Source organism: Lonchura striata, chromosome 3 (genome assembly GCF_050655825.1).
Source record: "Lonchura striata isolate lonStrDom1 chromosome 3, ASM5065582v1, whole genome shotgun sequence".
NCBI classification, from domain to species: domain Eukaryota; kingdom Metazoa; phylum Chordata; class Aves; order Passeriformes; family Estrildidae; genus Lonchura; species Lonchura striata.
Genome location: NC_140705.1, coordinates 67146664 through 67174349, shown reverse-complemented (window position 1 = coordinate 67174349; position 27686 = coordinate 67146664). Strand labels below are relative to the sequence as shown.

Here is a 27686-nt window from a genome sequence, read left to right as displayed (position 1 = left end):
TTTATATGGTGATGAATGTTATCCTCTTTTGAGCTTATTATTTGTTTTCTTTGAAAGGATGCTTTTGAGGTGAAATCTGAGGAGCGTGCCAGTGTCATCCAACAACTTGAACAAACTATTGAGGATCTGAGGACAAAAATTGCAGAACTAGAGAAACAATTTCCTGCCGCAGAGGTACAGACTGCTGGGAGGGAGCAGGAAAATGAGCACGCACATGCAGACTCTGGGGAACTCAGCAGTGTGACTCTTCAAAGGAATGAAGAGGAGACCACACCCAGGACTGTGTCACAGGCGAGATCTGTACAAACGTCACCAACAGAGGATTATTTAACACATAAAATGCCTTCAGCCAGTGCACTGCCACAGCCACCCCCACCACCGCACTTGGAAGGGGGTAAAAGTGAAGGAACTACTCAGAATTTGCCAGCTCTAGAACTACAGCCCACATTTTGCTCTGAAATCTCCTTAATTCTGTCACCGAAGCTAATTTCAGTGCCACTGGATGCAAGCCAATCAGTACAGAGTATACCACAGTCACCTCTTCCAGGACCCAAAGTTGATTTGTCCCTTGCATTTGAAGGAGAGACTGAAATGACAGTTTCCCATCAGCCTCTAAGTACTGTAGATGTAACTCGTAGTGAACATCCTCCTTCCTTGCCCCCAGAGCCCACATGTAGCATTCCCCCATCGCTGCCACTGACTGAACAGGCTGCCCCCCTGTCTGGAGCACATGTTATTCCCATGTCTGTGGCAGAATTACCACTGCCACCACCTCTACCTGGCTCAGGACTCTCTTCTTCTGCTGTCTCAGCAGTGACACACCTGGACCACTCTTTACCAGGTGCCATGATGTCACCTCTCCCTCCTCCTCCACATTTGCCAAGTGGGGAGATAACGACTCTGCCTCCAGCTCCTCTCCTTCCATGTCCTGGATACCCTCCACCACCTCCACCACCACCTTTGCCTGGAGCAGGAGCTCCAGCTCCTCTGCCTGGTTGGGGTATCCCACCTCCCCCTCCACCACCACCACCTTTACCTGGAGCTGATGTCCCTCCTCCACCTCCTCCTCTGCCCAGCCTGGGATTGACACCCCCAGCACCACTTCTTCCTGGAGCAGGACTGCCACCACCTCCCCCACCTCTGCCTGGAGGGGGAATTCCACCACCTCCTCCTCCACCACCTGCTGCTGCTGTACCCCCTCCACCACTTCTACCTGGTGTAGCTGTGCCCCCACCACCCCCTCCACCACCTCTGCCTGGTGTAGCTGTGCCCCCTCCACCTCCTCCACCACCTCTGCCTGGTGTGGCTGTGCCCCCTCCACCACCTCTGCCTGGTGTAGCTGTGCCCCCACCACCCCCTCCACCACCTCTGCCTGGTGTAGCTGTGCCCCCACCACCGCCTCTGCCTGGTGTAGCTGTGCCCCCTCCACCGCCTCTGCCTGGTGTAGCTGTGCCCCCTCCACCACCTCTGCCTGGTGCTGGTGTCCCTCCACCACCCCCTCCTTTGCCTGGGTTAGGGATACCTCCTCCAGCCCCACCACCCCTTCCAGCACAAGTCCAGGGTAGCAGCTACCCAGCAGTCCCACAGGGCTGTGGTTTTCTTCCTCCTCCATTACCATCTGGTTTATTTGCAATGGGGATGAATCAGGAAAAAGGGAGCAGGAAACACGTAATAGAGCCTACTCGGCCAATGAAGCCTCTTTACTGGACAAGAATTCAGCTCCACAGTAAAACGTAAGTCATAGAGTTATGTAGAGTGGTGGTTTTGCTTTATGGCTTTCTTGATAGTATTAACTATCATCAGCAAAAGTCTTTCCTGCTAGGTAGGTCTTTGAGAGAACATGGGTGGAAATAGGATTTTATGTGTAGTTGGATATTCAAGTAGGGTGCCCATTTTCTTTAAAGTGCGCCAAAGTCGTTTGCACATGGAAGCTCTGTAGGGATTTCAGTGTCCTTTGGGGCTACATATCACATGTGGATAAGAGATCCGGGGGTGATGGTGTGCTACCAAGTGTTCTGTGAAATGTTCTTCAAAATGTTGTATTTTTGATTCCCCTCAAATTTTGAAGTAGCATTGGTCTCTCTCCGGAGCAGCTTGCAAGTTTTGGTAGTATCTTCTTTCTAGATTAATCTGTGCTGAACATATTCTGTCCTCTTTCCTTTCTTCAGTGACCTTGAAATACCTTTTTTTCACCTTGTACACTCAGCAGACTCAGATTCAATCTGCAATTTATTTGCATAAAGCGATTCTGATAGCCCTTACTTGGATATGACTTGGTTTCAGTTGATGTTTTTTGGGGTTTTTGTAAAACATCATTGCTGGTCACGATAAAAGTTTTCTTAAAAATATTTTTCTTATCTCTCTGAGTAGTAATTATAAAACCCATCTGCTGTTTTTTAATTATGAGTTTATTCTTTCTTTGCAAGTTCTTGCCACTGTCACACAGGTGGTCAGTAAATAACTGTCTATTTCTACTTCCCTTCCTGTCCATGTCTGTACATTTTATAGTCTATATACAGTCTATTTTTACTCCTAGGTATGTAGAGTGGGTGAATATAAATAAGCCTGACCATATCACACATGAAAAAATAAGAAAACCCAGAAGTATGAAGAAGAATCAACAGTAGTTTTTTATCAAAATGCTGCTAGTAGAATTTAGACAACAACGTTTAAATTGCTATTTTATTTTTTTTAATTCCTCCATTTATGACCTTATTTAGTTTGACATTGCCCTACATAGGTCTTTTGCTTAACTTTAGAGATTCTAGTGCTTCACTTGTGTGGGAAAAAATTGAAGAGCCTTCCATAGATTATCATGAGTTTGAAGAACTGTTTTCTAAAACAGCTGTTAAAGAGAGGAAGAAACCTATTTCGGACACCATTACAAAAAGAAAGACTAAACAAGTGAGTACTCATTTAATTTCAGATCTTTTGTAGGCTGTTTTTTACGTAAAGACAGATTTTTGCATGCAGCTGAGATGAATTGTGTCTGGTGTGGAATTGTTACCATATATAAATGCACACTATAGAAAAATAAGAGGAGGGAATGTACGATGTATTTCAAAGTTGTACATGTTAAAGGCTGAAGATTTCTTTTACATAAATTACTTTTCAAGTATATATTTTCTTAAAAATATCTTTGCTTTATCCACTATAAGAAAAATAATACTAAAATAATTAGGTGCATATATGATGCTTTGAAATTGACTGCAGATGTGAAAGGAGTAGTATATATATTATTCTGATTAATTTTATACATTAAATAATGAGTTGCATATGAAGTATCATGACTTCAGAGAAAAATTATGCTTCAGAGTCTAATTCCTAGTGTTATACCAATCAGAATGGTTTTAGGTTTGTGTTGTGTTTATGTATATAAAGAATATGAAGTTTATATAGACAATAAATGACAAGCACAGCTGGGAAAAATCCAACATTAATCAAACCACTTTCTTGAGACAGAATGGTGTTCAATATAATAAAAATGGGAAGAATACTTTAAAATGTAGAAGTTTAAACCCCAGCATAAAAGAATTGAATCTGAATGTTTACATGACTATTTGGCTGTAATCTTCTTGGTATGTGTGTAAAAATTGTAGTGATATGCTAAGTAATTTTCAATAAAACTTTCAGGTCAGAGAAGGGGGATGGTCTTATGTGGGTTCCTGAAAAGCAGTAAAAGTTCTTGTTTTATCTTGGTTTCATGTTCCTGTACTCAAAAACTAGTCAGTTCTTTCCATCAGTGCAGGTTAGTGCTGTGCAAGATTTCATTCCACATGGGATACAAACAGACCTTATATCTGAATATGATGCATTAATACTCCACTTCTTGGTTCTGGAGATCTTGTCCCCATAGACACATTTTGGCTGGGTGCTTTTCTGTGCTGACAGCCTGTGGTAGGCAACAGGACTGGTAATGTAGTTAGGATGATTATCCTGAGGTGTTGGATAAAAACAATGGATGGATGGAAAGGATAGTGCAAATGCACATACAACTGTGCTGCACTAGGCTGTACTAACTGGGATGAGAGAAAATGTAAGGTTCCATTGTTATGCTGCTGTCCTGCAGTAAATTGCAAGACCTTTGCTCCTCTTTCCTCCTTCCAGAAAAAGCCATTTTTATATATTATTCTTAGCTTAATTACTATCATAGTTGTTTAAGTAAAAAAAGGAATGCAAAAGTGATGTTATGTGTCCCTGAAAGTTGCATAAAATTTGGTGATGAAAATCTCCCAACAGAGTGGAAATCATGTCTGTTTACTTCTGTAACATAAAAAGAGCTTAAAGACAGACCGTGATTATGAATATTAGATCTGGATTTTAATACTAAATATTTATTTTTCTTGCAATGTCATAAACCTAGATATGTTGTCAGTAAGTTAAAAAATGTAGTGAAAGCTAAATTAAAATGACGGATTGTTCTTAACTTCTTTGAAAAGAACAAGTTTTTCTGACAGAAATTTCCACACAGAAGTTTAAGGCAATCAAAGTAGTTGCTGTCACCTAGGACAAACACTCCTGTGAGCCACCTTAATTCACAGAAGATAATTCTGTTTCTCTTCCTCTGATAAACAAATGTACTGCTCTCAGAAATAGACAGAAATTGCCTAATAGAGAAGTCTGGCTTGTTGAATTGTAGTATCTGGGGAGAAAAGATTGACTAAACAGATAAACGGGCTTTCATTAGAACTATGGTTAGAGCTATCATTTATTGCAGATGTCAAAGTCATATGTGAGAATCCAGTTAGGGCTTTTCAGAGTACTGCCATAAGACAATTGAAATAGAACAGCTTCACAAATATATTCCACATACACCCGCCTCAGCAACTTGGAATACAGGACATCATTTTAGAATTCTCTTAATCTATAGTGTAGCAAACACTTGGATAATGAAGTCAATCCCTGTTTAGGAGAGGAAACAGTTATTTGGGGAAAGCACAGCTGTAATTCCACATGTTTTTTACAGGGAGCACCAAGTGCAGTTTAAATGGTTACTGACTTTACATGGCTTCTGTGAGAGTAACAGTTGTTATAAAGATCTTACAAATGGTGCTTCTAAAGTGATTTTTACAGGGACATGTTATGAAAAGCAGATGTGTTTTGTCACCTGTTGAACTATGAAGAAGCACTGTAGAGAACAGAACCAGGACTCACTCTTCTGCTTTCCCAAAAAGCTCTTGTCTGGCAATTGTTTTTGCTCCTTGTGTTGATGTGCAGGGTCTGGTTAGTGAATGTATTGCTTAGACGGATTGGATGTGAAGCACTGGCTACACTGAAAATAATAGTAATGAAAAAATGTACAGATAACTTTCAAGTTTATAAAGTATATGGTACTCTGTATAAACACATGATTTTAATAAAACTGGTTTTATTGCAAGCTGAAATAAAAATGTATTTTTACACGTGGCAGGAGGGAGAAATCTAGCTAATCTGTAGAAAGATTTGATAGTTTTGGGATGTTTTAATGGGTGAAAGATTAATGATTTTGAAGTACACTGCTGTCCTCCACACAGAGCTTTCATTGTGTAAGCCAGAGACTATGCATATGTTTCTTGTGTATGTATATAGATAGAAATGATATAATTTTTAAGTGGTAAAATTATTCTTATTGCTCTGGGTTGATTGGGGATTTTTTGTTAATGAATGAGTTCATTTCACCCTACCCAACTATTGGTTGTAATTTTTTTCTCAGCATGATCATGATCAAGTAATACAATATAAATCTCTAAAACTTTTAAAAAAATCATTACACCTAGTATTATTCAATACTAGGCTCCACTAAAATCCATTCCAGAACTTTAAAGAAAGAGAAAGAATGAAGCATTATTATTTATTTGTGAATAGAGCTGATTTTATTCTTACCACCTCTTATTTGGTGCTATGGCACAAACTGTGATTTATTTTGTGCTTTAATGCAAATATATATCAAATTCTCAGCTGCCGTAAATGTGTGCAGGCTCACTCAATAGGAATGCCTACTAAATCTTCAAACTCCTTTATAGGCTGTATTGTATGGTGGGGCTGCCATTAATACCTATTAAAGTGGTCTGACTTTCATTAGAAGTCCCTGTTACATTACCAAAATTTAGCTCTTTAGACTACAAGTTTTGTTAGGTAGGGTGTTTTCCCCCAGTATGTGTCTCCTTCATCTTGCCAATGTTAAGAAAGGAAACAAGGTCTGTTTTTCCTCGTGTCCTCATAGTTTCATAGACTTGAATTATGGAAAAATTTTATTACATGTATATTTTTAGCTGTAGAAAGGGTGTCTTGAATTTTGATGCTCTACAGGTTATAGGTCTGTTCCTGTTGCTTAAGGGGGACTTCAGGTATAATCCTGATGATTTTCTCTGACTTTTTACTGGTAGTTTGGAAAACAGGAGCCAAGAGGAGGGAGGCAAAGGAAGCTTAAGAAAAGTAACTGGGGAAGGAGTGAATAACAGGAGATCTGACAGCTGAAAATATAGAGCATGTTAGCTGTGATTCTGTGTCACCTCTTATCCTGTCTAAAGCAATTTCACTCAAACTTTTTGTGAGACTGGGATGTTTTTGACCTGGGTGTTCCTTTAAACCAAATTGTTAATCTCATCAAACCTGTGATGTTTGATCCAAGCAGAGGGTAAAACTCACTCTTGTGTCTTGTCTGTGCCATGTAGTTACAGTACAAGTTTTGATTTTGTGGCTGAGTAGTCTTTTTCATAGAACCCTTTTGATAGCTCATGTTGTCTGTGTGGAATGAGCACAGTCCATAATTATTATTATTAAATTAACAAAAAATTGCTTTATAGCAATTACTGTGTAAAAATTGCTTTTTATCACTTGTTAGAGCACTTAAAACACAAGTAATTGGTAAAGCATGAAGAAAATGGTCTCATGATTAAGGCTCATGGAAATGGTGTCATTATAATTCTCATATTGATTCTCAATATTAAGAATATACTTGCATATCAAATATTGGCCAGAGTATGTTGAATGGGTTTAGTGGAAAAATGGTGCATAATCAGAAAACTTTGAGATCAGTCAGCATAATAGAATGGACTGAGCTGACTTGCATAGGTTATTTTCCTAACTTTTGAACAGGCATTTTAGAAACTTTACTGGTAACCCTCTAACTGTACTTTTGGAAAATATTATTGAAGTAACTGCAATGAACTTTTCAATCACAGACCATGTGCTTATAATCTATCATGTAAATGAAAATATTGTTAAGGTTTTTCTCATGTGAAAAGTCCACTATGAATCTATTGACATCAATATTTAAAACACTGTTTCCACCCCCAAATATAAATAGTAGGTTGCTAAAATTTCATTTGGTTTCAAAAGCATTAGATGCATAAAAGATGCGCCAATGAAACAGTTTAGCTTATGATTTCAGGATATTTGAATTTTAAGTTACAAAAATAAGCTGTGGGAAGAGAATACTTCTGGAAGTGAAATGCCACTCCAGTCCTTAGAGGTATTGTTACTTAGTAAGGGACATTTTGCTATTGCTCACCCTCCTGTTGAGGAACACAATGCTGATCTAACTTACATAGTTTCTAATTGAATTTAAGCAACCTAAGCATTTTTCCACCTAATGTCATAAATTATATTAACTGGGGTAATAATCTCTTAATAAAAGATTACCCCTACAGAAATAGTTTTATAATGTTAATTTCAAACACTCCTATTTTAGTGATAAAACAGCCCAAAAGAGCATGGATTTTTTCTTATCCATATTGGTAAAAGCTTTATTTATGAAATAACACAACAGGGTAATAGAGAAAATGTATGAAAAGTAAATATTATGTTTCATCCCTGTGCTCAAGCATAAAGTTTCAGACATGGCTGCTTGACTTCACCTATTTACATAACATGTCAACAACTTACATCTAAAATTATATCTGAAAGGGAAAGATCTAGATTTGGATCTTCAGTGGGTAAAGAAACTAGCTTATTTCTAGAGGTTATTTTTTTGTTCTGGTTCGGATGGGAGACAGAGATGCTGAAAATTATGCTTTGTTATTGATGCTCTGTGAGGTCAGTTAAATCATGATATGCCTTCAGCATGGATATATTGTAAGACAGCTGGGAGTGGGTGTTGGTTTTGGGGGTTAGGGGGTTTTTTTGTAGATATTAAGGAAAATTTTTTAATCTCCTATTACACCAAAGTGACCACACTACTTGAAGTAGTCCGTTTCCACTCTCACAATTGCCATTACTATCCAGAAGTTACTTCTGAAATTACCTTTAAAACAAGGCAAACAAAAGCTTTACTAAAACCCACAGCAAACATAAAAGAACTCACCTGTAAAGCATATATTATTTTGTTATACCTATAAGAAGGATATACAGGGGAAAGATATGACGGGTCCTTTTCTATGATTGACCAGTTTACACTTGGAATGCTTGAATCTGCAGAAAAGATTTTTGTCACAATGCCTGGTAAGAAGGTAACTCTGTTACTGCCCTGATCCTGTCTCTTAATGTTTGATTTGAAATTTTGTTGTTTCTGCCTCTTTCCTGCCACATGTATGAGCAATGGGTCTTTGTAAAGTGGGGTTTCCTGCATGTGACTGTGTTAGGTACAGCAGTTTTTCTTAACCAGTGAGAACTTTGGGATATTTTTTCTAAATGCTCAAAATCAGAAATAGACAGTGAGAATAATTGAAAAATTCCATACATTAACTAAATACTTTTCTGGGAAAAAGTAATCTTCATATTTTTTGCTCTGGGGTTCTCATCAAACATGTGTTCTGCATTACCTTTCACTAAATATCTCTTTGACTGTTTTTGTTTGCGTTAAACAATCAGGAACAAATTTGGCATATAGTTTGTTAATGCTCAACAATGAGGACTACTCAAGAATTAGAAAGCTTGTCCTAGACTTCAGGCTGCAGATAATATCTCTCGCTTCCTTTTTTTTTTTTTTTTTTATTTGTTTAAAACAGAGTTCCAGAATCCAGACTAAAAAGGAGCTGGGTATTGTGTCTGAGGCTTTAGATCTTGCAGAGATTGGATTTATCGAACTTTTGTTGTTCTGCCTTTAAATGGCGTCACTTGTCTGTAGCCTGTAGGCCCAGACTATGCATCTGATTTATTTTATTGTTTTACTTTTAAATGTGGGAATTGCTTTAGGCATTTATGCTAATATTCATATTTTCTGAATTAGTATTGTATTGTTACATCCATTCTATTGGAGGAAACTCTAGTATTCATGCAACTGACTGAAATGGGAAAGAACAGCATAAGAGATTAGTATAAAAGTTGACATAAACACTACAATTTAAATAAAACCAGGGAAAGTTGGTAGCTGCTATGTGAAACTGTTTTATCTGTTGCTGTTCTGCGCCCATTCACCTGATGGTCATGCTCTTTGTCACCCTTTTGATATCATTATGGTTCAGAATTTTGGCAGCAAAGATAACTTACTATTCATGTGGACATGTTTTTTTTTGTTTTGTTTTGCTTCTAATCACTGTCAACATGGCACTCAGCAACTAATTATTTTCCTGTCTACCAGCTCACTTTCAGAAAAAGCAGCTTCTTTTTCCTGCTAACTTTTATCCAGGACTTGAAAGGATCTACTAGGTCACTAAGTCTGGTCCTGCTCCCTAGACAGGGATCATGTTTTAGCCTGCATGACAACAACCTAGTTAATTTATTTGTTTCTTTTTTGTCTAGTGCTGATCCCCTTGCTGTATTTGTAATCCTAATTTTAGTAGCTCTCTGAGCTTTAGAATTCTGATGGGAAATAGAAGCTATGATTTTACAATTTGAAGAAAATCTAATAGTACATGGGTGAAGAATTAGATGTGGGAAATTCCCAAGATCAGACTCCAACTCATCCATGGATTTTGGGCCACTAAGAAGGAACAGTGTAGTTTTGCCTTCTTTGGAAAGGCCAAATTGGTTCTAGGTAGGTTCACATCTGAATGCAGTTGTAATTTTTTTGTTTGTTTGTTTTTGTAGAAGACCACAAAGTTATTTTATTCTTGATTTTCTTCTTTTACTTTGTTTTAGTCCTCAATAACATAGTATTTTACATCAGTTCCATTTCTACACCATTTTTGCAGAATCTGAGGGACAGAAAACTTACAAGCTTACCTCTGATGAGCTCTTGCCACTTTGTGTCGCTATTGTTTTCTGGCAGCACTTTTGCGATTATTAATTCACTTTACTTGTAAGCTTTGGGATAGTTTTCTAGCTCAAAATAAAGGCAACAAAGGACTCCCACTGTATGCTGACACCAGAAAGTTAGTTATGCTATTAATACAAGATGTTTTGGACTTGAGCAATAATGATAGGAGCTGAAATCAACGGTTCCCCCAACACCTTTTTTACCAAATTCAGTCTTTTCAATAGTGTTGGAATACATAACTTAAGGGTAAAGTTTTTCAACTTTTTAATGTAACATAGAGTGTTGTTTCTTTTGTTGCTCTGCCTTTCCTGCAAGTATGGTTTGGTAGCAACACGAAGAAATTCTGTTCTTTTTGAAATTTTGTACACACCTTTTTTTGATAGAATGGGAGATAGCTTTTTGGTTGCTATTACAGACTGCAACTTAATTGAGAGAAAGATTTGATCTATACATTGCTATCCAAGATCTACTTTATTTTGTAATCCTTTTGTAGCTGCAAAGAAATAAATTGAAGCAAATCTCATCTTGACCCAGCTTTATCTCAGTTCCAGGCTTGAATGAAATTTTTGTTCCATTTAAAAAAATATTTTGAATGATTATAGCCTATTAGGCTGTAGTGCAGGCTATCCTATTTGCATTTTTTTTAATTACATTAGTTTTACATTTTAATTCCAAAGAATCTGACTATCCTATCTTAGTTTAAAATTCCAAATAGTATATAAATTGATTAAATGGATATAAATAGTATATAAATGTATATATATATAATAGCATATAAATAGTATATAAATGGATTAAAAAATTACATAGGAATTTCTTGCTAATTTTTGACAGGTGATGTGAGTAGCCATGCCTTGAATTTAGGTCTTTAACCTTATTAACGTCAGTTATAACATCTTTGTTTTCCAATGTTAAAATTTTTGATTAATGAGCAGTATTTTTGCTGTTGAGGTATCCCATCCCAAAAGGGAAGGGAACACACAGGTGTGTGCAGATGCTTATGGTCAAAAAAGAATGACAAAAGTCAGAAAGTCTGTAAAAGTGTAGAAAGTTTTATTAGCAAATTATACACTTGTCATGGAAATTTGTATGCTATTCCTGTATTTTCCAGTAAAAGCACACAGTGGTGGGTTTTGAATAAAGAAGGTAGAGTGGGTGAGAGAAATTGGAGAGAGGGAGAGAGAAAGATCACCAGTCCTTGCTCCAGTGTCAATCCAGCTAATGGGATGTCCAGAGTCCTGGAGTATGTATACCTGAGCTTCATGGGAGTACTTATTTATAGATAGGTTATCCCTGCCCTGGAGATAAGCTTCTTGCTTTCCATGCAAATCAGTTATCATGCACAGTTCATTCCTCTAGACCTCTGGAAATGGGTTGGAGGGCTTTGGGAAGTCTCTGGTGTCTTGATCTCCCTTTACTGGGCTAGCTTTTTGTCAGCAATCCTTTTTCTCTATCTCATTCCTGCATGTGTACTGCACCATGCTGTGCTTATCTCCAGGAGCCAGAACAAGGATTTTTGTCTCAGAAAATGGCTGCCCTACCCCTGTAAGACCCCCTTCTCCAGCCACATCCTGTTACTTCTCACAGTATGTTATTACCAAAGATCCTTGGTTGGCAGCACAGCGATCTGGCTGCTCGTGTTTGAGACATAGACATTAGTCTCTTCAGGGCTTCTACAGCTGTATTTTCACTCCACTGCTGCTAGTTTGGCATCTGTGAGAAAAGGGAGATGAAATATCTTCATAATCAGTGGTATGAAGATTTAAGAAGGGAAAAAATAAAATTAAACTGTTGGCCAGCCAAGCACATTCTCAGAAAACCTATACTGTAAGTGCAGTGAATTTCTCAAGTTTCCCAAGTAGTTCCAGTGGCAGAGTTCAGAGTCAGGTTTTTCCTTCTCTTCCACTGTTCAAACATTGGTTTACAGAACTGTATCTGAAAATGTAAGTGAATCAAAGTTGGCAATGAATCAGTGAATCACAAGGCAAACATTTTCTGGGTACTTTTTTTAATTTTTAAGATGTGACTTGGATCATTAAATTCTTTACTCTGGCTAACCTAATTCTACTTTTTCTAATCTCCTTTCTGTTAATTAATTTTTAAATAGTTTTCCCAGTGTGACTGTAGATGATACAGCCTCTTGGTGCTGCAATGATAATGGTGTAACTTGAAAAATACGTATATGCTTCCTGACATGAACAGTTTTAATTATCTGTACTTTCTTCCTCCAAGTGACTCATAAATGTTTTCATCAGTGTGTTTAGTACAGTGTAAAACTCAGCAACCTATGTAGAGTAAATATTAACCTCTTCTATGCAATGGTTGAATCCTGGCATTGAAAATTATTTCATCTAGAATAATGTAGTTTTACAGAAAAGAGTCCTTTTTCTGGAATTACTTGTTTCTTCTAACAATAATATAAAATTTACATCAAGTTGAATTCAAACAACTTATAGCCCTATTTAAGATAGTCTGCTGCTCTTATGCTTGCAAAACCAACATGTATGAAAGTCTGTTCTAATCATTGATTTTAACCCCCTAAAGCAAGACATTTTGATGGCTTCCTTTTGTTTTGGTTTTTTTTCTATTTTGAAAAGAAAAGAGCTTTGTGACCTTTTATAATCCTTGAAGTGATCAAAGAAAACCCCAATGTGTACGTGGTTATTTTGATTTTAAAATAAAATTCATATTGGCGCCTACTACGTCAAACATTCAAATAAAATACAAATTCTCACAGTTTTTACTTACATCAAAGACGGAAATCATTGTGTGGTTTTGGAAACCAAAGCAATTCCAAGATAGACACAGTTGGATTTTTTTTTTATTTGACAGTGTGTTTCATACACTTAGTAACATCAGTGTGAAGTAGAGTGTGCATTCTAATAAAGAAGGAAGATGAAGGGTACCTTTTAGCATTAAATTCAACTAGGTGATAAAGTTACATACACTTGTAATGGATTTATACAGCAGAAGCAAACTTTAAAAATAATAAATTTGCTCACTTTTGGATATGTATATAGACTACAAAGAACTATTTCTTGACTATGTTACCAGTAATGCAAAATACCTTGTATATCATCCTGCATAATATAATAATACTTGTATTTCTTTTGGCAGGTTGTCAAGTTGTTAAGTAACAAAAGATCTCAAGCTGTTGGAATATTAATGTCTAGCCTTCATTTAGACATGAAGGACATTCAGCGTGGTAAGTGAAATAACTAATGATTATTCTCAGATCACATAATTATCTGGAAATGCTAAATATTTATATATTTTGATATATAAAATAAATTAATATGAGGCCTTTTTTACATTATTTTTTTCTGAAAATAGCTTGTTCTGACATTTATATTCCCCTTTCAGCATCAGCTGTATAAGTGGTATATAGTATAGACACTTTGATTTTTGGTCTTTTTGAGGAAGAAAGAATGATATGTTCTTTATTTTAATTCAGATAACCTTGGGACATGTCCAGAAAAGTGATTTATAATGTTTAATTTATTTGTTTTATAAAATAGTTCCTATATTTGGGTTAGCACAAACTGTGGTGTTCTTTCAGTTCTTTCATCTTCAACAGCATTTTTTACAGCACAAGAGGTTCTAGGAGAGCATAATACTTTTCACATTTATGTTAAGAGACAGTAGTGCAAAAAGGTGAAAAGTGGAATTGCATTTATATTCAGAGGATCCCTTATGTTTCCCAAAGGCTTTGGATAGATTTGAAGCAGATTGAATTATCCTGTGAAGTGCCAGCCTATCTATTAAATAAATGTGGTTTCAAGTATAACACAGACTTCATAAATCAAAAAAACATCTTGTGAACTTTCTAGGCTACATATTTACAGCCATGCATTCAGTTTACTACAATTTGCTTATTTTGCAAAATTATTCATAAATAGAACAAATTTGAGAGCACTCTGTCAGCTAGTGAGTAACTTGTAATCACAGTTTTAAGATTTTATTAAACTGTTTTGATGGTTACTAGACTTCCTCAAGCTGAAGCACTTAAGATGGTAGTCATAGAGCAAGGCGCCAGTGCTGGCGCCAAGAAGTACTTGGTATTTCCAAAGCTGGCAGATGTAGTTCAGTTAAGTCATAGAGCAAAATCTGAAAACAATGATATGGTCCTTTCCTTCAGTCAAATATTCAACTTGGTTTCAGTTAATAATGAGAACCTTATGAAAAAAGGAGTCCGCCTAACATCTGTGTCTGTGGTAAAGCCAACACAAGTTCATTGAAAATTTGCTTGCTTAACATGCAACACTAACAATAACATGGCATGAATGTCAGTAGTTGAAGGGGTCAAACAATATTATTCTTAACCTTTATCCTATTATGATATTAAGCACACATGATCATCTAAGAACTGTGTGGAGATTTTGTATATTCCTCTTTCAATAGCTGTTTTCTAAAATCAAAAGTCTTTGCAAAAAGGAATTTACCAGTCTTTTTATTCCCTTGCTGTGTAGAAGTGATTAAACAAACAGAAAACTTTTTTTCTGGTGGGAGAAATTTGTGAAGATGGTTGATGCTAGAAGTAATTTTTTTTTCTTTTTTTTTTCTTTTTTTTTTCTTTTTCTTTTTTTTTTCTTTTTTTTTTTTTTAAGAACATAAAATAGACATGGAGAAAATGGTGAGAGCAGGAAATATTTGCATGGTGGGGGCAAGAAAAAACAGATATTGCCCAGAAGTATTTCTGGCATCAGTCACTCCATGCAGAGGCCTCTGAGTGATCTAACCATAGAGCCCATGCAGAAATTATAGAATCAAAACCCCAAGTATTTAGCTTTACCTTTATGTATGCAATGTTGTTAATTCTTTATTAAAAAATGGAGGTTTTACATATTTTTGAGTGATATAACATTTAGGATTTTCTGCTGCAATTTGAACATACTAACAAGAATGTACTAACAAAAAATTCAAATAATGATTGAATGCCTGCACTAACAAAAAGAGTCAGCTGATGTGTTTGCAACTTTAAGTTGTATGACAATGAATAAAGTAAAAAATGTGATCAGTAATTTTTGTCCCCTAGCCCAGGGGTAGGCCTTTTAATCTTGAAGTTTTTCCATGTTTGATGTACACTGACATATAAATTTACACATATCTTGGTGTACTACAAGCAATTGTTTTCCATAAATAAGGAATACAGTAAAATGAAACTTTCCCTCACCCCCCCCTCCTGACAATTTTTGGTGCTAGGTAACTTACAGCTTTCTTGTAAATATTGCCTATATCAAACATAAAGCATATTTTTAGGATGCAGTGTTCATGCAAATCACAGAAAAGAAGTTTTTGGGTTTTTTTATTGGGATCAGAAAGGCATGCAGAAGGAGAGAGAAACTTATACAGTGCTGAGTGATACTACATTTCTTGTTTTGCATGCTACTTACTGTGTTATATTTTTCTGGTGCTTTTGAAAAATTTTGATGTTCTACATAAAAAGAATGGAAAACAATTATGCTGGTACTATTCCACCTAATAAATTTAGGATTTTAAGTTTTAAATCAGATTGTGTTTAGATGAAGACCTTAAAATAGCTTGAGACCTGGTCAAATGTTGTATTTCATGTCTTGTTAATTTTTTGTTCTTTGGTTGGTGTTTTTGGTGTAGTTTTGTTTGCTTTTTAAGATACAAAATACAGATGAAATATTGTCTGCAAGAATATTGTCTACATATCTGATCAGATGTGGCATTTAAAGAAGATCTCAGTATATTGTAATACACCTTAAATAGTTTTCTTTTATTTTATGGTTGTTAAGTGTCTGCTTGCAGAATTGCATTTGTCTGCTTCCAGCTTTGAAAATAGGTTAATTAAGACAAATGCCCAATGCTTGTTCTGCTTTAAAAATACTTTTACAGTGTGGAAGGAGTAGCTGTAACAATCAGAGCACATTTATTCTGTACTCTAGTGTGTCTTTCTAGTAGTGCTTCAAAGTTTGATAGGTTATTTTTTGTTGTGGGGATTTTTTTAGTAGATTCTAATTGCTAACAGAACTCACATCTATTTTATGCAGGCAAGGCTAGAACTGTAAAAAGTGTTGGTCTCTTTAGCTGCCCTTTCTCTGTTATTAGTATAAAAATGAGTACTCGTGGTTTCTCTGATTTCATGCAAGGTCTTACGGATGCCTGGGGTTTTTTTATGCACATCTATCAACTACACAAAACACTTTATCCAGGCGTTTTGCTTGCTTTTGTGTTCTCACTACACCACAAATATCCTTTATCCAGCATTATGTTACCACTGGAAATATTGCTGTATTTGGCTGCATGATATGGCCAAATCTTGAGAAATGCCAAACTAGCACTTCGTACCTCTTTTTCCTTTATAGTTCAGATTTTCTTCCTAGAGAAAAGACTTAGGGTTTAACATTAACATTTTGAGTGGGGTTTTTCTTAACATCTCAGAGATTCAAAGTACGCTCAGATTAGCATCTTTACCAAGATTCTGGTGAAGAACTGTAAAGAGTAACCTATGATGAACACCCTATACATTAAAATATAATTACATGTTAAGCCTGTGTCTGCATTTAGGGGCCATTTCTTGTAAATAAGATATCTTTGGTCAGGCTGTCTGTCAGCACTTGAAATATAGCAACTGTTTGACATTGCAGCCATGGTGCAGATAATAAGTTTGTCAGTATCTTCCCCAATCCCTTTATTTATAAAGAAACAGTGTATCTTCCCCTGTGTTTACAACTGGTGATAAGTGCAGTAAGGATAGCAAAAAGTTCTGCACCATGTATAAAAATAGAAGGAAAGAATTAAAGTGAAGATGTCAGCCAGGAAAAAAGTCAAATCTGGTATTTTGTGTACCTCAATATTAAATTTATTACACAGTGAGATTTTAATCTAGTATTTATTACATGTATGGAAATTATTCCTTGGCACATGAAAATTGTCTTAGTTCTAAGCACGCATTGTAAATGTTGAAAGTAAAAGTTTCTCAAAAATGGCATATGCAGTTCTTTGTCTTTTGAAGTTGTCAATTATCTTTTCTAATTCATTAAGTTTCTCTCAACAAGGTTTGTCACTCCAGGACTGTGTTGCTACAATATTCTTAACTATTTTTTTGTAAAATTTTGCATAGCACCTTGTGGTTACTCTTTTGGAAGTAGTTTGAAGACTTACGCCTCTGAATTTTGGATGACTTCTCATTTTATTAATTTAATAAGTCATTTTTTCCCACTGGTAGTCTGCAGAATTTGATAGAACTACCTGTCCCACTCTGGTATCTGCAGGGGGGGGAAGAAAAGCCAAGGCACTGTTTATTGTAGGCCTCAGAAAAGAATGGACTAGGAAAAAATAATTACAGAAAGGGCAGGAAGATTCACATATCAGCTGGTAAAAACCAACCCTGTAATCTGGATTTGAGCTTATTTTACTGGAAGTTATATCTGCAGCAGAGTTTGTTCTGCTAACAGAAGTACAACTTTGAACAACAAACATATCTTCTGCCCTGAATTCAAGACAGATGTGCAGGAAGTGAACATACTTTAAATGTTAGCAAGAAAAAGAAATGTTTATTCTTAGTATTTGACTATTAGTGACAAAAGAACAAGAGAAAATCTTGGGTTTGTTTTCTTACTTGACCACTCATGCTGACATGTAGAAATGATGAGCAAGGAGAGACTTTGTCCGAGGTTTAACTAAATTTCACTAGAGAAGGATGATAAAATGTCTCTTACACTGCATTACTTCAATGTCCTAAGCAGGAATTATTAACGTATTGAACTATCATGTAGTCTAGGTCCAAGACATGCTCTAAATGGAAAGCAATCAGGAAAGAATGACTGAACATCTGGAAAAGAAGACTCAAGATTAGTTTATTTCATAGGAAGTCCAGAGATAATCTAAGCATTATTTATCCTAACAACAATGTGTGTGCAAGTACAATAATTTGAAATTTATAGTACTCATTCTTCACGAATATTTCAGGACCTTTCTAAAAGAAATCTTACTGATTAAGCAAGTTATGAGGACAAAACAATATATGATTGGATCCAGTTATCTGGCCACTGTTATACTAGTATAAGTATAGACGAACTTTCTGCCCGAATTTGTTATTTCTGTCCATTTAAATTGTGGGGGAAAATGTTGGCTGTAGGAAGATATGCATACCTTTTTTCTGTGAGGTGGCAAGTCTGTAGTTCTTTATTAAATTAATAATAAATAAAGTTATTTCAATCAGTGAAGGTTAATTACAAAGTCTGAAACTTTACCTGTCACTTCAGTTTATTAGTAGAGAATTGAAATTCTTTAAATATTTCTCATTTTTCCTAATCAAATATTGTGTGTGCCAACACCCAAAACCTTGAAAGATTATGGTTTAAACTTCCCCTCTGATAGCCTTTCTTACACCTATTTAGATTCTTCAGAGAAACACCCAAGTAAAGATTGGCTTGATTCAGCAGGCTTTTCTCTTAGTGTACTAGCACTTCCTCAAAACTTCACACCATAATTCTGCGTCTTATTTCTCTGTTTCTTCTGACTTCATGCCACCATATTCATCACATTATGCCTGCTGTTAGATTGTATGGTTACATGTTTTATTCACTTATAATTACTCTTCAAACTCCTCTAGGGAAATTATTGGGAAGGAAAATAACGGAATACACAAAATGACTTCTATAGAATACAGGCTAGAGTTAGTGTCACACATTTGTATTGCTGCAGATGTTTCTATTGCTTTGATGCTGTTATTATGCTCACGGTGTTTTATATTGAGCAGTGATTTTGGAGCCCTTGTCTGGCCACTGGTCAGAGGAGGAAGGACAACAAATATCCCTGGTACCAGGCAGACTTTCCAGTGGATTTCCAATGGATGTGACATAAACCCCTGAGCTGTGGGTGAAGGTCCTGAAAACCATCCCTGAGTATTTAAAGCATGCCTCTAGTCCTCTATCTTCTAAGATTTTCTGAAACTTAGTTTACAGTGACCAAAGGTCAATAAAGCAATAACAGTTGTTATGGGAAAAATACAACTTCAGTTATATTTTTATTTTAATATATGTACAGTAAATCAAGATGATGGAGGACAGAAATATTAGTATAATCAAGAAAGGAACTGAATCTTTCATGTCATATGACATTTACACTCAAAAACAAATTTATAGGGTTTTACCATTTTTTTCTATAATACAAAATGCATTTTAAACAGAAGTTTAGGGTTTTAAATGCAGAAAATAATACTGAGTTTTCTTCACAATATTTGAATCAGCAGACACTAATTACTGCCACATTGGACAGTTTGGATAATTAAAGATTTTTTTTGTTGTTAAGACCATATGAATGTAATTTAATAGAGAAGTTTTGAAAGAAAATGTAACTGTCTGTTGTTTCAGTTGAAACCATGTTTTTTTTTTCTTGTAAGTCTGATCTAACTTCGAAAGCTAAAGAACAGTTTCAGGAACATTCTCTTCTCCCTGAAGAAACAAAAAAAAAAAACCTGTACTGTTATTTCTTGTTTGTGAACTGTGTACTCGCTCAGAAGAGGGATGATTACAAAATTCTAAGCATTAAAGCAACAAAATGTGTGCTGTTAACATTAGTACTGTAAAAATTGAGTGGCAGGAGGGAGAAAGAAAACTTTGTCTCTTTTATAGCAGAAGTATTTTCCACTGGTCATACTCTTATATGTGTGTGTGTGTATATATATATACACACACATACTCTTATTGCTGAACTACATAAAGGTTCTAGCATTGTTAAAATTAAGAAATCCCTATTAAGAACTTCTGATAATACAGTTACATATTTTTTCATTACATGAAAAGGTTTAAAAGATAAAGATGTTTGCCATAACAGTTCATGATTTTTCATGCCCATGTTAGATTTGGATACTTTTATACATACCTAAAATTTTCATTCAAAAATTAATGCCATTAATATGTATATAGCTACTAACAATTTAAATACAAGGTAGTTAAAATGGGGATTTAGTATCATTGCAAGAAAAATAGAAGTAAAGCTTTTTTTTTTAAACATTCATCATACCTATAACTGTATTTTTATCTTTTTTAAAAAAATCTATTAAAACTATACAGTATATTTGACCAAGAGGAGATCTATCTAGCTTTGTACCTCACCTCCTCTGTAGATAATCATAAAATAAGAAGCTGAGTGGCACTGACTGCTCATTATGTAATTTTTGTAGGTTTCTTATCTTATTGCAGTAGTTCACTTCAAACTGGAAGTTTATTTGGAACAGCTTTCATACATGTTATCTCTTCTTTTGATTTTTCCTTGTCACCACTCTACAGTCCATGATTCTTTCTTTTCTTTGCCAAGGAGGTGACTGGCTCTGCACACTGCTTTCAAGATCTTTGTGCACCGTATGCCTGTGCCAAGAGGTCACATCATCTTCTCTCAGGCTCTGTTTTTTCTGTATTGTTGCTGATATTTTGTTTGCCCTTCACCGCTGCTAATTTTTGAGCTTACGTTTTCAGGGAACTATGAAAAAAATCTGAGTGTCTCTTTGGGGCAGCAGTTGCTAATTCTGTATGTATTGCAGGACTTTTCTAGTCTGGGTTCTTTTTTTCCCCATCTACTTTGCATGTATTGACACTGAATATTTGAAAGATCCTTTTATATGTGTTTGTGGTCAGCTTTTAAGTGGTGTTAATATCTGAGAACATTGACGCCTCATGTTCATTAAACAGCACAGAAACCTGTAGAAGTCCTAGGAAGGCTTCTATGATGCAAATTTCTACTTTGAAATCTAATATTTCATTTTGGTAATTGATTTTTTTTTTTTTTTGAGCAGGTTTTGGTTTTTATTTTTATATTTTTGGTCTGTTGGTGTGAGTGCTTTTAATCCAAGTAGATTCTCCACTTCTACCACAACAGCATAATTTTTTTTTAAACCATAGGTAAGGATAGTGAGGAGCTTTTTGCAAATTCAGTATTAACTTGATTTATTAACCTTATCATTCTTACCTGGGCCTTTGTAGACACTCCATTAAAACAGTGCTACTTAATTTGTTGCTTGTGAGTGCCTACTATGAATTGTGTTACCTTGCTTTCTCATTATGTTGTTTGTTCTGTAAAAACCTGTGTGTTCTTTAAAAAACCTGTTCTTCTGTATAACACATAGGCATTTTCCAGGCATAAAAATAAGACTGGCTGGTTTGTAGTTTCCAGTATCATCTGAGGAATCCTCTAAAAATTTCAGTTGTTTGTTCTGAAGCTTGTTCAATTTGAGACAGTGCCCAAAACATATGACTTGAGAAGTATAGAACTTGTCTGAAAACCTCTTTGACCTTTTCTGTGGTTGCGAATCCTTATAAAAATAGTTTGTTTAACCTTCTCTGATTCTCTCTCTTTTGTGCTCTTTTTACAGCCAGATTATCTGCATGCCCAGCTGTTTCCTGTCAGGCTTCATACATGTGATGTGTTTGAAAGCAGTTTTATTACTAGGTTTATGCATTTGGCAAGTTGGGTTTAGACCTTTTTGTTCTTGTCCAATTTATATTGAACTTCCAGGACTTTGTTTTTTGTTTTCTTTGGCTGATTTCCACTTTTGAAGAGTTTCTTCTATTTACAGGTGTCTCCCATGCTAATCATATATGTGATTTTGAGGAGTAGGAATACTGAGGATATGAAAAGACAAGAGAGGGAAAAGGGTGCATTTAAATTTATCAGTTGACTTTTTTCTCTGTGGCTCTAATGAAATGTCTTTAAGCTTTCTTCTGACCTTCAGCCTTTCTTTAGGCTTTCAACTATCCTCTAATTTTAAGCTAATTTCTGTTTGTAAAATCTAAATTTATGGTGTTACTCCTAAAAATCTTATTCCCTTATCCTGTGGAAAAATTTTGTTCAAGGCTGGTTTGGTGTCTCGAATTGCTTTGTACTTTATTCAGAAGTCGATCAAGCGTTACCTCGCTTCCTTTGGTAAATCTGCCTAGCTGCTTTGAGCAATAACTCCGATGCCATAAAATTTAGATCCAAATGGTGGCTCAAGAAATATGGCTAACAGATTAAACCTTATGCTAGTATGTTTACTATGTGGCATACTGGCTTACACATAAATGGTAAAATACCATTTAGGAGTCATTATTAAGCTGCTTGTTGAGTCATCTGTAAGACGGCACTGACTATTTATTTCTGTTCAGGTGCGAACTTCCTCCGTAGGGGGCACGGTACATCTTTTACACCAAATTGCTTTATCTTACCCGGCTAATGCTCCCTTCAATATTCGCTGCCTCTCTTCTGCTGCGTAACCCTTTATGGCACCATGTACAGCCTTATATTGTTAGTGTCACACTGATTATCGTCCTTCTGTTCCCCTTGGAGCAGCCATTACATCCACCAGTACACACAAGTCTTCCCTTTGCAGTGTCAGATGAGTCCCACATCGTTCTCGCAGCCCGGCCTTTCCCCGCTGAGCTCGGCTTACCTCAGCCGCTGTCCCGGCTCGCCTCCCTCGCTGATGCCCGCTCCGCGCTCCTCCCCGGGCGGGGCGGGCGCGGCCCCTCGCCCACGCCGCGGCTTTGGCTGCCTGTCCGGGCCCGTCCCAGCTCGGGCAGCAGATGGCAACAGCGGCCCGCTGCCGCCCTTCCCTCCCGGGCGCTCCGCCGCCCCTGCCGGGAGGCGCCGGCCCGGCCGCCGGCAGAGCGGAGCCGCTGCCGCAGCGCCCCGGAGGCGCCCGGCCGGGCAAGGCGCTGGACCCTGCAGCTCCGCCAGGAGCAGCCTCTCGCACGGCTCTCACGCAGGCAATAGCTCCTTTAAACAGTAGCTCCGAGTGCAAGGAAGAGAGCACGATTCGAAGATGGTAGAGTTTGCTGTGTCCATGCATCATCCATGATAGGGGAGGGTAAGGAAGAGTGCCGGGGAAATCATGGTTTTTTTGCTTAGTCTGAGTGCCCGCTGCTCCCCGTGCTGCAGTCAGTATATTGGTGTTCTTGTACCTGTCACTTTATGAGGTACCTGGATTTCTCCTACTTACTGCTTCCTCGTCTTTCTCTTGCTTTGTTGTTATCCACCGGCAATGAAAGATCAGGTTAATTTCTGTTGTTCTGCTGTTTCACATGAAACCTCCCCAAGCGATGGGTGGGCATTTGTGTTTCAATGTAATGTGTTTTCTGTTAGTGAAGTCCCAATTGCTTTTGCTACCTAGACACAAAACATAGCTCAGTGTTACTGAACTGAAACAATATCAACTGCCTCCCATAATCTTACAGTTAGTAGGTCAAAGCTAGCTCATTATACTGTAAGAAACATACATATGTGGTTCCAAACAACTTTTAGGGTTTTTTTCTTTTAACATACGTATTTTGGTTTTCTGCATACATGGGTATTTGGTTTTTGTTGTTATCCCAGCTTTTATTTCCTTGAATTAATACCAGCTTTTGGGAAATGCTTTGGAGTGTGAAAAAAGATGGAACTTAAACCATACACAGGCATCCATCTGCACTCAGCTATCACATTATTGTGATTTGAATTAGTAAAGCTGTGTCATCTGTCATGTACCTAGCCAAAAATCTTTTTGCATTATTTTCATAATCCCACCACACTTACAACGTGGTGTCACAAGATCACAAGATCATTACATCACTTTCTTAGCATCTGTAGCTCCTTAGTACTCTAACTTCAGAATATTTGATGAAAGCCTTAACGTGCCTTAATACGATGAAATCCCTGGTGTGTTTATCCAGACATCAGATAGGGCAGACATGTAGAATACTAGGCGACCATAGTATGCTCTCTGCAGTGCCAAAAAAAAATTTAATTTGATTTGGAGAATAATTTGAGAGTATGTAAATTTTTTTTCAGTGAGATACTTACCACCATTTGACAGAAGGAAAGAGAAATTTAGATTTGAGTGGAAACCTCTCAAGTGTTTTGTAATCGTAGTCCTTGACCAAGAAAATTTGCATTTTGGGTTGTGACTAAAACAATTGCTTGTACAGCAATTATAGGCAAAATGATTGAAACCCTGCACATTTCCACGGAGTACTTCCTAACCAATTCCTATCCTTCTAGTATGGACACTGATATCACACACAGCTGGCAAACTGAAGCCACAGTGAAAACTTATTTCTGAATGATAATAGGTGTCTTCATGGTTAAAAGAACTTGTAGTACTTTCTGTTGTAAATCATCAAGTGATAACAACATTCCATGTAGTATGTGTAAGATTATTTAAATTTGCTGATCTTACAGAAGACTGGTAGAGAGACCTAGCAAAGGGCAGACATGCAGCTCAAGTCTAGGTTTTTAGACTAAAGAGCAGCCAGAGCATTCTGGCTGCTAAATAAGGCAAGTTATGTAATATTGCCTGCTAATTTCTCCCTTAGGCTATTAGTCTGTATAAATATGAATGTTTTAGCAGTATAAATGATCTTGAGTTCCAGCTGAAATTCTGACCCTTCAACCTTTTGCTTTCTTTGAAGTTGCTGAAAGTCTTGCAGTTGGCTTTGGTGAGTCTAGGATTTCATAGAAATACTTTAAATGATGGAGAAGTCAACGTATCCCATGAAACATTGTTCAAAAGGTTGATTTTGCTCACTTTTAGCACTTTAAATATGCTTTCCGTAGTGAATTTGCCAGATTAATGTACAGATACCTTTTATTCTTTCATGCATTTGGTCTGTGAAATTACAGAGACGTCTGCTTTCAGGTATCATGTCATACAGGTATGTAATCATGTAGCTTCTGAACTTTCTTTGTGTAAGTTAAATAGATCAAGCAATTCAATAGAAAGACAAGTTCTTGAGGTTATTCTGCTGTCTCCTTTGTTGGTGTTTTTGATACTGCACTGGTTCTAGCTCTAGTTCAAAAATTGCTTTAATTTCTAGGCACTCCTTGAGAGTTTTAGATTAGTCACTGATCATGATTACAAAGAGTGCAATCAAAGCAATTCTTTGGGTGAGTTTAGGTCTGCTCAGCAAAGAGCAGCTCTCTCATAACTGCTGCCACCTGGATTTCATTGAGGATTACTCACTATTTTTAATATCTTTCTTTTCAATATTGATAAAGATATTTGCAGTAAGATAGAAGTAGCGTCCTACGAAAGCCTAAGATACTCTTTCCTTTGTAGTAATGTTTCAATTTACATATCTATGAGCTGGCAATTTTCTATCTATGAGTTATTAGCTATTTTAGTGTTGACAAATAGTTTAATGTATGTATTCTAAATTGCAGACCAGACACACCAGGAGCTCCATTAACTATGCACTGTGGGTAAATTGAGGAAAAAAAGCTAAGATTCCAAGTTAGCTGCTTACTGCAGAGAATCTATTATTTGGGAAAAAAATTGTCTTAGGTATCTGCCCTGATAAATTCTTCAAATACAGCAATTCACAAGCTGGTTCCAGCTAAATTTCTTCTTCTTCCTTCTCCTCCTGCATTTTGTTTAAATTTATAATTTATAATGAGCTCCCTAAAGCAAGAAATAAAAAGCTTGTCACTGTTTATGGGCTTCACTTCTCTGAGTTAGACATGACTTTGTTTACTATGAGCTATTTTTATAGAAATAGATTAGGTGGGATTAAATCAAAAGCCAGCAAATTTGAATTCTGAAAAAAAAATCCACACGTAATTCAATGTTTCAATTAGTTTGAAGCCTGAAGTCTCATTTGTATTCTTGCTAATATCTTCCAGTTACACAACCACTGGTAAAATTAGCCTGATCTTAAAGCCATTGAAACCAAGATTGAAAGGCATTACAGCCTATATGAATCTAAAATAAAAGTTTAACACACAGGAAATCCAAATTTTATGTCATCTGAATAATGAATTTAAAGCTACAAAACATATCTGTCTTCAGACAGATTGATACACAATGCCAGACCTACTGCATATGTGCTTTTGCAGCTGATTTGTTTGTACAGTTTGTTTTTATAACTTGCACTGTAAATATGTACTGACATATAAACATCCCAAAAATATATTCCTTAGCTTTCAAGTTCTAGTAGTCTGCCCCAAAAAATATATGTACTTGACAGGTATATTTCTTTTGAGAACCTCTAAATGAAATGCCTGTGGTATGCTGTGCTATCTTAACCAGAAAGTGAAAAAGCTTAGTACAAACTGATACGGAAATAAAAGTCAAGGGGCATTGGGGTTTTTTAAAGAATCAATTCTATTTGCTGTAACAGAAATTCTTGCATATAAAATATACCTATATGACAATATTAATTTTATATTGAAATCTTGTTCTTGAAACACTTTAAAAATGCATTTAAGGATCAGGAACCTATTGAACAACCCCCTGCTATAATCATAAAGCACAGTTATTTTTTTTTAACTTATTTAAATGTGTATTATATAATTAGAATTTGTATACTATGTTAACCCTTCTGTAGTGTTTTGAGAGTTATCATAGTAATCCTTTTCAGTTTGTTAAAAATCTTGAATCCTGCCGCTCGGTCTCACACTTCAAATTCACTCCCCGCTGACCAGCCCCTGACAGGTTCATTGAGACTGTTTGCTTCTCTATGCACTGTAGTTTAAAATACGCATAATCTGGTTAAATGCCAGTCTTTTCTCAGCCTTCCTATATCCCACACCCATGTTTTTTTCACCTGCCAAATTCAAACAAATCTTATCTAAACAATTAAGATAAGCATTGAAGTAGTCTCTATAGTCAAATCAGCAAACCTCTCAAAGCCAGAACTGAAATACAATCTCTCTAAATTAAACAGTCTACAATGGCAATCATGTTTGTATTTAAACATTTTATTCTGAAAGGATTACAGCATTGCTCTCCACTTTTTTTTTCCTGCCTAGACAAGAAGGCGACATACTGAGTCAAACAAAATATATTTGTTCTCTATGAGCTGAACTTGCACACTTTTTGTAAACAAACTGTATAGGTGTATGAAGTTTGACTTCACATAATCAGTAACTGCTGTCCTTAACAAAGTAGGCACTTGTTTGAAATGTATGTAATGTAACTGTTTATATTAACTGTGTACAGCTTTGTTAAACTGGTGGTATATTTTGTTGTATGCATGAATATATATTTACATATACGTAGAAAACCTCTATTGATACAGTTTTTATATTAGGGATACAAGTTAGGGAACAGGACAACTGTCTAAAAGTTGAATTATGTTTATAAGAGAAAAGTCATGCCAAAGATTCAGTAGTTTCAATGAAGTCTTCTACTTTTGTTACTTCACATTTTACAAAACATATTCATGCTAAATTGATTATTATTTTATTGCTTCCTAGAAATGTGGCTGCATGTTCTTGAAGGTTTAAAACTCTTAAGTAATTTTAAAACAGTCTGAAGCAACAGCTCAACTTAATCCATGGCTTCTGCATGGAGATTTTGTTTCTTACACAAGCTTTAGATCAAGGTGAATTAGTGCCACAGTAAAACTGTGTGCAAGCAGTTCTAAGTGGTGTCTTGCCTCTGAACCATGCTGTATGTACCTGTATTAAAGTCCCAGTCTCCCTAGTGCACTTTAACTTTGTGCAGTTTAACATTTTTAGGATTAAAACTTTGAGTATTTCTTAATAGACAAGTATATCACAAAGGTACTGGGGGCAAGAGGGTAAGTAATAACATGAAGTTTTAATTTATGGTAACTCAGTGCAGCCATACCCCACCTACTAATTT

At 36.3% G+C, this 27686-nt stretch overlaps 1 protein-coding gene across 2 annotated transcripts in view; it reads left to right on the top strand.

Moving 5' to 3' along the window:
* Positions 1-27686, top strand: part of FMN2 (formin 2) — a 162496-nt gene that overhangs the window by 52932 nt on the left and 81878 nt on the right. For both annotated transcript variants that reach the window (XM_077782126.2, XM_085576737.1), the window contains 3 exons: positions 58-1733; positions 2760-2904; positions 13235-13322. In XM_077782126.2, the coding sequence (XP_077638252.2) occupies positions 58-1733; positions 2760-2904; positions 13235-13322 (1909 nt within the window). The remainder of the gene's footprint in view (positions 1-57; positions 1734-2759; positions 2905-13234; positions 13323-27686) is intronic.